We start from the raw sequence: 13,373 nt of genomic DNA on the forward strand, positions 1-13,373 counted from the left end.
GGACAGCCAACACATATCTTCCTATGCTGCTCAGCAGTTAGTAGCAAGATGAGCCTGAATAGGTAAATGTCATATGAGATCAGACGTCTATAGAAATGGCTTAATCAAGGCACTAGAAGTAGGGGGACTGAATGACTGTTTTGGGGTGTTAGGAGAAAAGGTAAAGATGAGAAGGCAAGCAAATAGAGAGGTAAAAATGGTTGCATTTGGGCCCGGCGACGTGGCCTAGTGGCTGAAGTCCTCGCCTTGAAAGCCCCGGGATCACATATGGGCGCCGGTTCTAATCCTGGTAGCTCCACTTCCCATCCAGCTCCCTGCTCGTGGCCTGGGAAAGCAGTCAAGGACGGCCCAATGCATTGGGACCCTGCACCCACGTTGGAGACCCGGAGGAGGTTCCGGGTTCCTGGCATCAGATCGGCGTGCATCGGCCCATTGCGACTCACTTGGAGAGTGAATCATCGGATGGAAGATATTCCTCTCTGTCTCTCCTCCTCTGTGTATATCTGGCTGTAATGAAGTGAATAAATCTTTAAAAAAAAAAAATGGTTGCATTTGACACTGCAGCTAAACCACTACCTGGGAATCCTGTGTCCCACAATGGACTATCTGCATTTGATTCCTGGCTGGTAATTCCAGCATATGGCTAGTGTACATCCTGGGGGAGGGCAGCAGGCAATGGCATAACTGTTCAAGTCCCTGCCACTCACATGGGAGCCCCAGGTGACTTCTGCCTGGCTCAGCCTTGGTTGCTGTGAGCTTTTGAGGAGTGAAACAGCAGATGTTTCTTCTCCCCTTTTCACATAAAATGGAAATAAATACAATTACTGAGAATGATGAGAGATAATCCATGAGGCAAAAAAGAAGGCCGAGGATGATCCAGAAGCATCTGAATGTGTCACCTGTCTTGAGACCACCAAGGTCCTTTGTGAGGTAGGAATCAGCAGGTTCATGAACTTGGCAGGCAAGGAACAAAACTGGAGAAACTGGGATCTGCTCCACAAGGCTGCGAAAGTTTGTCCTGTCCTCGCTCTTAGTGGTTTACAGGTGGCTCTTAGCACCAGGTCAGCTCACCGCATTGCCCAGTGGAGAAGAGACATGCTGGAGGTGGCAAGTGACCCCTCCTTGTCTTGCCCATCCCGTAACAGCAAATGTGGAAGGCTGAGGAGGCTATCATTGTGGCAAGTAAGTCACCTGGGTGGGAAAGATGAGTTCCCAACACAGAGCGCCCCTGTACCCTGCCATCCCAGCCAGACAGCCGACACATATTGGGGCTGGATGCCATGAAGAATGATCCAGTCCCAAGCACCCTTTCACAATGCCCTTTTCTTCTCCATAGAATGCAGCCTCCGGCACTCTTACTACTGGTGCCCTTGCACTTTCGCTGCTATGTTGCTTCATGTTTTTAATTTACTGAGAGCCAGGCAAGGCAGGAAAACCTCCAAGATGAGAGAAGTGTGAGATGGAAAAGAGCACCATGCTAATGAATGTGGTGGGGAGCATTTGTTCCTCTTCAGTCAAAGACAGCAGGGAAAATGGAAAGGAATGAGAGGTGATTGTGACTTCAGGCTTTTAAAAGAAAACTGTTTTGATACTCTGTGTATACCAGCACTGCCTCCCAGTACAAAATCCTTAGGAGTAGTGTCAGAACTTCCATCCCTGGGTAGACACTGTGGGCCAGCGGCAGAGGACTTCCCCCTTCCCCACCCAGCCCAGCCAGCTGCTCTGCTTTCTGATCCTGCTCCCTGCTATGCATGTGGGAAGGCAGGAGATGAAGGTCCAAGAGACCAGGGTGGAGTGCTGGCTCCAGGCGTCAGCTGGGCCCCATTCTGGATGCTGCATCTTGGGAGTGAACCAGTGGATGAAGAGTTCTGTGTATGTTTTGTGCATGTGTCTCTTCCTCTCTGTCTCTTTCACTCACTCACTCTTTCTCTCATTCTTTCAGATTAAAAAGATTCTGTAACTGAACCATTGAAGGGAAACGGTAGAATGTATGGGGATAAAATTAAAGTCCTCTACTGATGTGAACTTTAAACACATTGTTTATCCTTTCAGTTAATAAACTTCAGTATCCTTATTTGTAAATAATCACCACCTTTACAAAATTGTTGTCAGAATTAAATGACAGCATGTCTTATCTTGTTAGTATATGAAATTTTCTAGTTTTGCGAAGAATGTCCTTGGAATTTTTGTGAGGGTCACATTGAATCTATAAAATGACTTTGGATGCCATGAACATTTTGAGAGGATGAATTCTTCCAGTCCATGAATATGATTTTTCCATTTGTGTGTCATCTATTTCTTTCATTAATATTTTGTAATTTTTGTTATAGAATTCTTCCATATGCCTGGTTAAATTTATCTCATGGGATTTAATTTTTTGTAGCTATGGGATTGATCTTGCAAGTGCTGTCTCTGCCAGAGCCTCGTATGTGTGTGTAAGAATGCCAAGGATCCCTGTGCATTGATTTTTTTTCCTGAGTTCTAATACAGTCTCTTAGTAGAGTACTTTGGTTCTCCTATATAAAAGATCAAGTCATCTGCAAATAGAAATAGTTGGACTTCCTCCTTTTCAGTTTATGTCCCCTTTATTTCTTTGTGTTGCCTAATGGTTCTGACTCAAACACATGTGTGGTATGGGATACTCCTTATAAAATCTCTCATTTATGTGAAGGCTGGTATAATCAAGCAGTACTAAGAAGCAAATAGTTATGAATCTTGTTTTATTTTTAAGGATTTATTTTCATTGAAAAGGCAGATTTACAAAGAGAAGGAGACACAGAGAGAAAAAAAAGATCTTTCATTTGCTGGTGCACTACCCAAATGGCCTCAGTAGCTGGAACTGAGCTGATCTGAAGCCAGGAGCCAGGAGCTTCTTCCTGGTCTGCCACATGGATGTAGGATCCCAAGGATTTGAACAATCAGTGCTTTTCCAGGTCACAAGCAGGAAGCTGGATGGGATATAGAGCAGCCAGGACATGAACCAGTAACCATATCGGACGCCACACTTGGATATGGAGAATTAGCCTGTTGAGCCATGGCACCAGCCCCACTCATCTTACAACTCAGAGTAAGGGCTTGAGTTGGGAATGTCTAAGGCCTCGCCCTGCCACGTTAGTGGTTTTGTGAATTTGAATTCGTCTTCCCTGACTCTGAGCTTGAGCCTCATCAGCGGTACATCTAGCGCAACACCCCACGCGGAGAGAGTCAGACACTCCACGTTCACTTTGCTTAGTACTGCAGTTCTGAACCACATTTAGATTGGCTGAGAGGTTTTTGTGGGGTTTAGAGGGGGTTTTGTTTGTTTTGGTTTGTTTTTTTTTTTTTTTTTTTTTTAAAGATTTATTCATTTTATTACAGCCAGATATACACAGAGGAGGAGAGACAGAGAGGAAGATCTTCCGTCCGATGATTCACTCCCCAAGTGAGCCGCAACGGGCCGATGCGCGCCGATCCGAAGCCGGGAACCCGGAACCTCCTCCGGGTCTCCCACACGGGTGCAGTGTCCCAAAGCATTGGGCCGTCCTCAACTGCTTTCCCAGGCCACAAGCAGGGAGCTGGATGGGAAGTGGAGCTGCCGGGATCAGAACCGGCGCCCATATGGGATCCCGGGGCTCTCAAGGCGAGGACTTTAGCCGCTAGACCACGCCGCCGGGCCCTGGTTTGTTTTTTTTTAAAGATTTATTCATTTTATTACAGCCAGATATACAGAGAGGAGGAGAGACAGAGAGGAAGATCTTCCGTCCGATGTTTCACTCCCCAAGTGAGCCGCAATGGGCCGGTGCTGCCGATCCGATGCCGGGAACCTGGAACCTCTTCCGGGTCTCCCATGCGGGTGCAGGGTCCCAAAGCATTGGGCCATCCTCGACTGCTTTCCCAGGCCACAAGCAGGGAGCTGGACGGGAAGTGGAGCTGCCGGGATTAGAACCGGCGCCCATATGGGATCCCGGGGCTTTCAAGGCGAGGACTTTAGCCGCTAGGCCACGCTGCCGGGCCCTTGTTTTGTTTTTAAAAAGACAATATAAATACCTAACCGTGACCCCAGAGAGTATGACTTTATAGGTCTCAAGTAGGGTTTGAATATTGATATTTTTACAAGTGTCCTGAAGAGGTTCTTGTAAGTACCCTGGGTTGAGAGCAACCCCCAGCTGATGATGTTTCCATACGGTTTTGTTTGCTTTAGTCTGTCCCCAAGAGACTGGCCAGAATTGTGGGAATTTGGGCATAGTCAGAAGTACAGTGCACCTGCAGCTCTAAGCCCTTGGTAAGAAATGGGCAGCCAAAAAATTGCATTCCATATATTCTGGGGGGAAAAGTATTTAAGGAGTCTTTTTAAGAGTTTGAAACTGGAAAGGTGGTAAGAAGTTTAGTCTAAGCCTCACACATAAAATATGGGAACTCCCAGAAGGTTGGGGATTTATATCTGAGGTAATTTCATGGTTTTGTCCTCCCAAGAGATATAAATTGAGGTCTTGAGAGTTTAATGTGGGGGAGGAAGAAGTACTCTCATAATGACACCTTAAAAATCCAGAGGTCTGCTAATGCCTCAGGATAGAAAACCATCCTGTGTAATAGAAATGAGGTGATGCTGCAGGGTGTGGGGGTGCATTCACATCCCTGCACTTCGGTTTCCAAGATCCACGGCTAGGTCATCGAAAACCTTCTTTCTCCCCATAGGTTTATGGTATTAGTTACCCAATAAAAGTTGGGTTAATTTTACAGCCCAAGTAAAATTTAAGCCAAAAAGGCTTCAGCATTACTCCAGGATTTATGAAAGTAAACATGTGGAGTGCTTGCAGGATTGTGCAACATTAAAAATTCAATGTCTCAATGTCAGGTATATGATATATTCATTTGTATGGGTACTGAAAGGTTAAGATCTTAAGAACTTCTCAACACAAACTATGTGGTGGGGGGGACTAAACCGAAGACACTGCCCCAAGCTCCACCATCAGAATGACTACTTGGGTGAGTGGGGAGAAGGGAGGCATGGGACATTGGCATGTTATCAGATCCTCTTGTTTACTCGGCTTACTGTTATCCCAGACTTTGCACACTCTTCCACTGAACCCCCAAATGGGGAAGTCCAGCTCTATGGCACAAACCAGAGTCCACTTAACAAAGAAGGAGCTCAGTGAATATCTCTCAAGTAAATGTCCTCTTTGGTCATGTCGGCTCTGTCATTTTGAATTTCTCCCATGGTCTGATGGGATCTCCATGACTTCCACTCACGGGGTGGAGCAAGCAGCCAATCAATTGTTAGTTCCATCTGGCTGAGACTGTGTGGACAGCTTGCCTAGGGATGCCCACCTCGTAAGTCCAGGATAAGACTTTGCTCTCCCAACTTTGACCTGAGACATTTGAGCTCAGGAGAGACCAAAGCGGAGAACTGAAATTTTGTTGAGATGATGTATTTGACTACAGTGTGTTGCGCAGAAGAGGAGCATCCAGGGGAGAAGTCAGCCATGAACGTGGCCGGCAGCTCTGCTTGCAGCTGTGGTCTGCTGTTTTAAAGCAGCTGGAGGCTCTCTGTCCTCTGGTGCCTGGGGTGTAGCCTCTGTCCTTTCAAGGTGAACCTGCCATCTTGGGTCCTCTCGTCTCCAGCCTCAGCACTTGTCACTCATTCTACACATGTTACTCTTTGGTGTCCCTTCACCTTCAAAAGTCTCCCCTGCCCTGTTTTGAAGTAATACTTTTTTCAGAGGCGCAGAAGAGCAAGCTTTCCACCAAAACTCTCGCTAGACGTCCTTGGGTTCCCGGACTCCTTTTGGATCCTGCAGCCTGTGCTTTGGCCAGGCCCTTCTTCCCAGTACAGACCATCTTCAGTGCCCGGGAGACTCACCCAGGGCTGCTGTCTGGTTTTTTTCCAGCTGCACCTAGCTTTGCACCCTGGAGGTCCCCCTAACTGACGTGTCAGTTGGAGTGGATCTTGCGGCTAATGCACCTACGCCTTTGAAGCAAATGAAGCAGAAATAATCTGTGCTTAAAAAACAAAACAACTGTAGAACATGTGCCCAGATTTCCAACTCATTTCCTCTTTACTCTTACGACTACATCATCCTTCAGCCCACCACCAGCTGCGAAAATAAAAGCATTTTCTCCCATATTTAAGGATGATTTTGTGCTTCAGGATGATTTTCTAGATATGTGGGAAACTTGACCAACATGACCAACAGATGTTTTAGGTGCCTTTTAAGCCTGATTGCTTTGTGGACTTTGTTAGATATTGTGCCCAACTGCACCACCTAGCGACTGTGTAGGCTTTGTGCAGTCAGAGCTCACTGTATACGTGGTGCATCAGGCTAACTTCATGCTTTGTTTCTAGAGATGAGTATGAAGAAGATGGATTCTGCCAGCCATACAGAGGGATAGCATGTGCAAGATTTATTGGCAACCGCACCGTCTATATGGAGTCTTTGCACATGCAAGGAGAAATAGAAAATCAAATCACAGGTAGGTTAGCACCGATGCATTTACATTTATCTCTTGAATAACTATCTTTCTTATCACAAGTTTTATCAAGCTCTTTCTTCACAAGGGATTGGGACTAGGTATGGGGATGGCTGAACAGGAACCTGAAGAAGCATCAGACATGATCTCTGTGCTCTGGAATCTATGTCAAAATAACTTATTGCAAGTTGCTCTGAGAGGAAAAGGAAGCTTTGAGGAATCTCACATTCATTCTAGCACTTAATAAATATTAGTGAGGGCTTTCAGCAACCTAAGAACTGAGCTAAGCGCTGGGGACATGATGGTGTCCAGGCACATCTCTGCCCTTACAGAGCTTGTGGGTGGGAAGAAAGCGACGTGATCTAGACATTGCAAGTCTGGAATTCTGGACCCAAATCCAGGGTCTTTGGGCACAGGCTGACCTTCCCTGAAAATCTGCATCTGGGGAACAAGTGATGGGATACTTGAGCAAAGGTATCTTCCTGCTGGAGCTGTCGACCCTCTGCCCGTAGCTCTCCTTCGCCAGAAGCCGCTCTGATGGACATGGACAGTGAAATGCTTTCTAGCACACAGGACGGGATGTCAGTCACCTTCTGCGATTTTGCACACCCAGCTCTGGTGGTGACAGCAGCCCAGTGCCTTTTCTGTCAGCATAGCTGGCACACTTCTGCGCAGTATATGGACGTCACAAATAAAAGTACAGGGTAACAATTACATTTGCATTTCAGAAAAGTAGCAGATAATGCTTTAGGACACTTCTATCCTTGATGCTTATCTGACGTTCAAATGTTACTGTCATCTGCCATTAAGAGAGGCAGGAGCAAACTCCAGACAGGAAGGCAGAAGAGTAAAAGGCCCAGAAATGACAGAAACGCACCAAAAGTTGGGGGAAATTAGAATTAAAAGATTAATTTGTTTGTTCTCTCCAAATTTGAATTTCATGTGTAGTCTTTCCACAAACTGCATTTTTCATCAGCTCTTGTTGGAGTATCCCTTAGAACGCATGGATTTCAAAAACTTCTCACGCCAAAATAAGCAACTGTTGATTCCATTTTTCTGTGAACTTTGCAACGCTTCCTGGTCACATCCTTCGAGGGGCTTGGGGACTCCAGGAGGAGGCTAGAGGGAAGCTAGTCCACCAGGAGAGGCAGCCACAAGCATGTGTGGTGGCTGTTTGCCACAAACAGCACACACAGGCTCACAGGAGGAAGAGGATTCTGAAACTCCAAACCACACCAGCCGGACCGATGGCGAGTGGCTGGTGAAGGTGCATTTCGACCTGATATAAGGATTCTTAGTCCTTATAACTAAGTAATCACAAAAGTAAGTGGAATCTCTGGCGTATCCAGTGTCAACCTCCTGGGGATTTTTCGGTGGGCCTCAGCTTACTGGAAAGTATTACAAGTTTTACGAAAACCCCTTGAACTTTTTCACCCAGCTTTTTCCAAAGTTGTTTAGCTACGTTGTCATTGTTTCTCAAACACTAATAATACTCTTCAGGATCAATGTTCCAAGGCACATACCTTGGGAAGCAGTGTATCCGTGACGTCACAGTCCATCTCGCGTTCTCTCCTCTTGTCCGTCAGGGTGGTCAGGTCTGGTCTGGACTGTTTAGTTCAGGGACACTGCGGGATGTGAGGTTAAGCTACAGCACTCTGGCGGTCGCCAATGCTGTACACTGACATCCTTGAATTGTACTCTTGAAGAATGTGCCAAGTTGAGCTGCCTCGAGAGTGAGTCTTCAAACCACAAGGAAACAAAGCTGGGTACCCTAAGCCTTTCAGCAGCTCTGACCATCTGGGAAGACACAGAACTAAATCCCATGCTTGGGCTCAGCCACCACAAACAGCAAGAGCTGCCCTAGGGCTGTCGTGTCTTAGAAAGCTCACAAAACTCATAAAAGGCACCGGATGAAACAACGTTCTGTGGCTCTGTAGTAAAGAATGAAAAATATATTGTACTCTAACCCAATTAATTCTTCTTATTAGGAAATGGTCCGTATGTAATTTAATCCTTTTTTTTTTTTTTAGCTTTGTAATCCAAGTGTTTGCTTTTTAAATTTTTTTTTTTTCAAGCCAAACAAAGGAAGCTGCCTAGCCCTCTGCCATGGGTGTCCTTCTCCCTTTGTGTTTCAGCATGGCCCATTCTGTCGCTGTGTGTGTTTAGATCCGATCTCTGATGACCAGATAACCGGCGAAGATAAACCCTGGCCTGTGGAAGTTTATAATCTGTGTTTGTTTTTCAGCTGCCTTCACCATGATCGGCACCTCCAGCCACTTATCTGATAAGTGTTCTCAGTTCGCCATTCCTTCCCTGTGCCACTACGCCTTCCCTTACTGTGACGAAACCTCTGCTGTCCCCAAGCCCCGTGACCTGTGTCGTGATGAATGTGAAATCCTAGAAAACGTCCTGTGTCAGACGGAGTACATCTTTGCCAGGTCTAACCCCATGATTCTCATGAGGCTGAAGTTGCCCAACTGTGAAGATCTGCCACAGCCCGAGAGCCCGGAAGCTGCCAACTGCATCCGGATTGGAATCCCTATGGCGGATCCTATAAACAAAAGTAAGCGGATGCCCTGAAATGGCCCTTGCCCCACAGTAATGATTCATGGTAGTAACTTGGATTACATTCCAATGGGTTAGCTACTGTATATGTGCATTCTATAATAGGTTAGATACCATGACCTTCAAGAAGCTTCATGAAGACAATAATTTGAAAATGAGAGGGCTGGTTTCTCAGTAACATAGACAGAATATAGCCAGTAGTTCCATGCCTGAGGATATATTTCAAAGCATTGAATATAGGGTCTGAATAAAAATGCATGAAAGGCTGTTCATTAACATTCTGTTCATGGTAGCCAGAGGTAGAAATAATGGAGCTGTGTGTCCATGAATAAGTGGATGAGCAAGTTGTGGTATAGTCACACAACCAAATGTTATTTATCCTTAAAAAGGAGTGAAAGATAGATATGTACTACAGCCTGGATGAGCCAGATATTTCTGTATGAAAAATCCAGGCTAGATCAGTTCCTAGAGTTGGAAGGTACATTAGTGGTTGCCAGGGGTAGGGACCAGTGGTAGCAGCAAACACTGACTTCACTGGTGTGGATTTCCTTTTTGGATGATGGTTACACAGCTTTGTTAATGGGCTAAATGCACCAGCGGTAAATTTGACTGTGTTTCTACCACAAGTTGGAATGATTACACATGGAGGCCTGCTGCCATCCTCTACCCTCTCATCACCACCAAGTAAACTATCTCCCCTTCATCTAGAATTAAACTTCTGAGAACTTTTGGCTTTCTTTTGGTACTTAATACTAATTTACTAGCTTTAAAAAAATCATGCATCTCGGACCAGAAATGGTCTCCCCAAGAAACTGTTCAACCCATCTGGACAATAAGTAGCTGGACTCTATGCTTGGTATATGTTTGCAAGGAAAGAAGCTTGATTGAATTTGAACTGTAATGTTGCATCAAGGTGGAGGAATCCACCGGGGGGAGGGGTGGGGGGATTCCCAGAGCCTATGAAACTGTCACATAATGCAAAATAATTAATAAAAAAAAATTAACTTTTGCATTTAAAAAAAATCATGCATCTAAAGCTCTTAGAAGTATGCTTAGCAAATGCTAAGATCTCAGCATCATCCTACAGCCCTTGTGGTCACCTCTGAGGGACACTTGATAGGGCCTGATTCCCTAGCGTGTCTATTCCATCAGCACAGAAGTAGCCCTAAGTCCTCATACAAATTAGAATGTGCTGCTCCCAAAAAATGTTTTCTGTAAATTACCAACTGAATCCTTTATCACATGATTCATGTCTAAGGCCATCAGTAAGAAGAAAGGAAAAATTCAGCTTGAACCTTCCTTGAACCGTTCAGGAGGAAATAACTCCCATGGCCCCCAGGTCCCTCCTTCAGTTCTGATTTCTCCCATGTTCAGTATTGAAAATGCTTGTGGAAGGCTGGTTTTATCGCTGAAGCATAAGCTTTAAATCCTCCCAGGAATGTAACTGCGAGGCAAGCCCAGGGTCCTAGCCCAGCAAGCAAGGAGACTGCCCTGCATGGCCCCTGACCAGCAGGGAGGCCTTGGCTTCAAAGTTAATTGCATGCCCTTCTTTTCCACTACTGCTGGCTGGGAGTTCCAGCATCCCCTGTGTGCTTTTCTCATGCTTTGGGCCTTCCTTGTGTGTTTTCCAGATCACAAGTGTTATAACAGCACAGGAGTGGATTACCGGGGGACTGTCAGTGTGACTAAATCAGGGCGCCAGTGCCAGCCCTGGAATTCCCAGTACCCCCACATGCACACCTTCACGGCCCTCCGTTTCCCAGAGCTGAATGGAGGCCATTCCTACTGCCGCAACCCAGGGAACCAGAAAGAAGCTCCCTGGTGCTTTACCTTGGATGAAAACTTTAAGTCTGATCTCTGTGACATCCCAGCATGTGGTAAGTAGAAGCCATTGCTCCTAATGTATTCCATCACCTCTAAGATCTTCATTCCCCCCTTCACTCAGGAGAATCCTTGAAAGAGGGCAAAGGAGATTGATAATGTTCCTTTGATCTCAAGCAGTTTGGAGATAAGCCTGGCATTTCACAGAAAACACCTGTAGGGCACCAAAAGGCTTCAAGAAGTGAGCTGGTTTGTGCCTGCAGCCATCCCACTGGTAGTGGATAAAAGAGTGACCCAGCTCTTCAAAAACACATGTGAGACAGCCTTTCCAAGCCATTTGTACAGAAAAAGATGTTACTCATCATGGCCCATGTCCAAATGTGCCTTTTGAGCACAACAGTTAATTTGGCAGCAGAAAGGGGAATGCTTTCTGGGTGTCCTTGTGAATAACCCCAGGCAAAGTGAAACCACAGCCATGATGCCATCATCATGAGCAACCTAACCTGTGGTTAGGCCTGTATGTAGTACTGTAGAAGATGTATACAGGGATCTGGAAATGAAACATGAAGCTCCTGATTCAGTGTGTTCCTCTATAACAAAAATGTTTGGAGATTAGGAAAAAGAGAATAAAAATGCTGCTGAGACCTGGAACTTGGAACTCTTTAGGAACTGATTTGTCTTTCTGATTCGAATTCTCATAATATTTAGTGGATCCCCAAGACATAGCAGAAGTGTCAGGAAGCCACTGCTGGGAAAGCCACAGCCTACGCTGCACGGTGAGGAGCCAAACAAGAAGCAGCAGTCACTGGACACAGAAATGGCACCAACTGAGCTGGATCTTTAGCTAGATGACTATCTAAGCCATTCATTCAACAATATGTGTTGAGCCCCTACTTCATGCTAAGTACTTAGTCATCAGGATGTGGGGATATGGTGGGGATCTTAAGAGATTGGAACAGGCCTGCTATATCCAAGAAAAAACAAGGAGCCATTGAGGTTGGAGCCAGGATGGGCAAGACAGAGTAGATGTAACAGGATCCCAGTGGTAATCCAGGTGCGGTTGTAGGACATCATGGAACTTTTCTTTAACCCTGAGTGAGCTGGTAAAGCATCTGAGTGTTTTGAACAGAAGAGAGGCATGATTTGACTTTCACATTGAATGGATCACTTTGGTGACTTAGTTGAGAATGGGACAGATGCAAGCATGGAAGCAGGAAGACCAGTTGGGAAGCTACAGCGATGTCTAAGGGCAAGATAATAGTGGAGAAGGCGGTAAAAAGGGAGTAAATTCTACATTGCTTTTGAAACTGGAGATAAGATGGATCACCATGGATCAAATGTGGGTTATAAGCAAAGGAAGGGTTCAAGGAATGGCTCCAGGGCTTTTGCATGGGATTGCCTTTTGCTGAGATGGAGAGAACTATAACAGAAGCAAGTTTGTGGTAAGTGGAATTGGGAGCTTGCTCATACTGAATTTTAAGACCGTTTAGAAATCCATAAGCAGTTCCTGAGGAGGCGGTTGACTGCCATGGACTGAAGTCCAGGGTCAGGGCCTAGAATGAAATAGCCATTTGGGAAAGCTCAGCAGCAGACAGCATTTGAAGCTACAAGACTTGCTAGGCAGCTAGGTTGAGGAAATACACACCCACCCTGAGGAGAAGAGGGTCCTATCTGGTTGATGAGAGAGCAGGGAATGTATAACTAAAAGCCGACTTTAGACTGAGTGTTTGGTGTCAGTAGTCTATATTCCTAACGTAGCAACTACTTAATTGAATGCTTGCTGAGTGCCGTGTCTTATGCAGAATATCTTGCCTCTATCACCTCTTTTAATCTTTTTTTTAAAAAGATTTATTCATTTTATTACAGCCAGATATACAGAGAGGAGGAGAGATAGAGAGGAAGATCTTCCGTCCGATGATTCACTCCCCAAGTGAGCTGCAACGGCCGGTGTGTGCCGATCCGGAGCCGGGAACCTGGAACCTCTTCCGGGTCTCCCACGCGGGTGCAGGGTCCCAATGCATTGGGCCGTCCTCGACTGCTTTCCCAGGCCACAAGCAGGGAGCTGGATGGGAAGTGGAGCTGCCGGGATTAGAACTGGCGCCCATATGGGATCCCAGGGCTTTCAAGGCGAGGACTTTAGCAGCTAGGCCATGCTGCCGGGCCCACCTCTTTTAATCTTATGTCCAGCTTATAAGACAAGGGAAACTCAGTAAGAAGCAGTTTGCCCAAGGACACCCAGCTGTCAGCAACTTAATCATAATTCGAATTCGTTAAGCCTGATTTCCGAAGTCATTGGCCCTTTCAACGAAGTCTTCCCCGCTCTAGGAGAAAGCAAAGCAAACCTGTTGAAAAGCAGCAACAGTGAGTAAGCAATAAATAGTCTGTGGGAAAAGCAGTTTATCACAGTAGTCAAGGGTGTGGGTTCTCGTGTCTAAGTGACTGGCTTTAAATCACTGTTCTTCAATGAAGTCACTGTGTGTTCTGAGCCTTTATTAGGTAATGTCTGTAATAGGTAACCATGTTCCCTAATCTCTCCTTAC

At 45.8% G+C, this 13,373-nt stretch overlaps 1 protein-coding gene across 2 annotated transcripts in view; it reads left to right on the forward strand.

Moving 5' to 3' along the window:
• ROR1 (receptor tyrosine kinase like orphan receptor 1) overlaps positions 1-13,373 on the forward strand; it is a 404,802-nt gene that overhangs the window by 354,954 nt on the left and 36,475 nt on the right. For both annotated transcript variants that reach the window (XM_058657531.1, XM_058657536.1), the window contains exons 5-7: positions 6,323-6,450; positions 8,693-9,010; positions 10,644-10,889. In XM_058657531.1, coding sequence (XP_058513514.1) covers positions 6,323-6,450; positions 8,693-9,010; positions 10,644-10,889 — 692 coding nt within the window. The remainder of the gene's footprint in view (positions 1-6,322; positions 6,451-8,692; positions 9,011-10,643; positions 10,890-13,373) is intronic.

This window comes from Ochotona princeps, chromosome 2, assembly GCF_030435755.1.
Source record: "Ochotona princeps isolate mOchPri1 chromosome 2, mOchPri1.hap1, whole genome shotgun sequence".
In the NCBI taxonomy this organism is placed as follows: Eukaryota; Metazoa; Chordata; class Mammalia; order Lagomorpha; family Ochotonidae; genus Ochotona; species Ochotona princeps.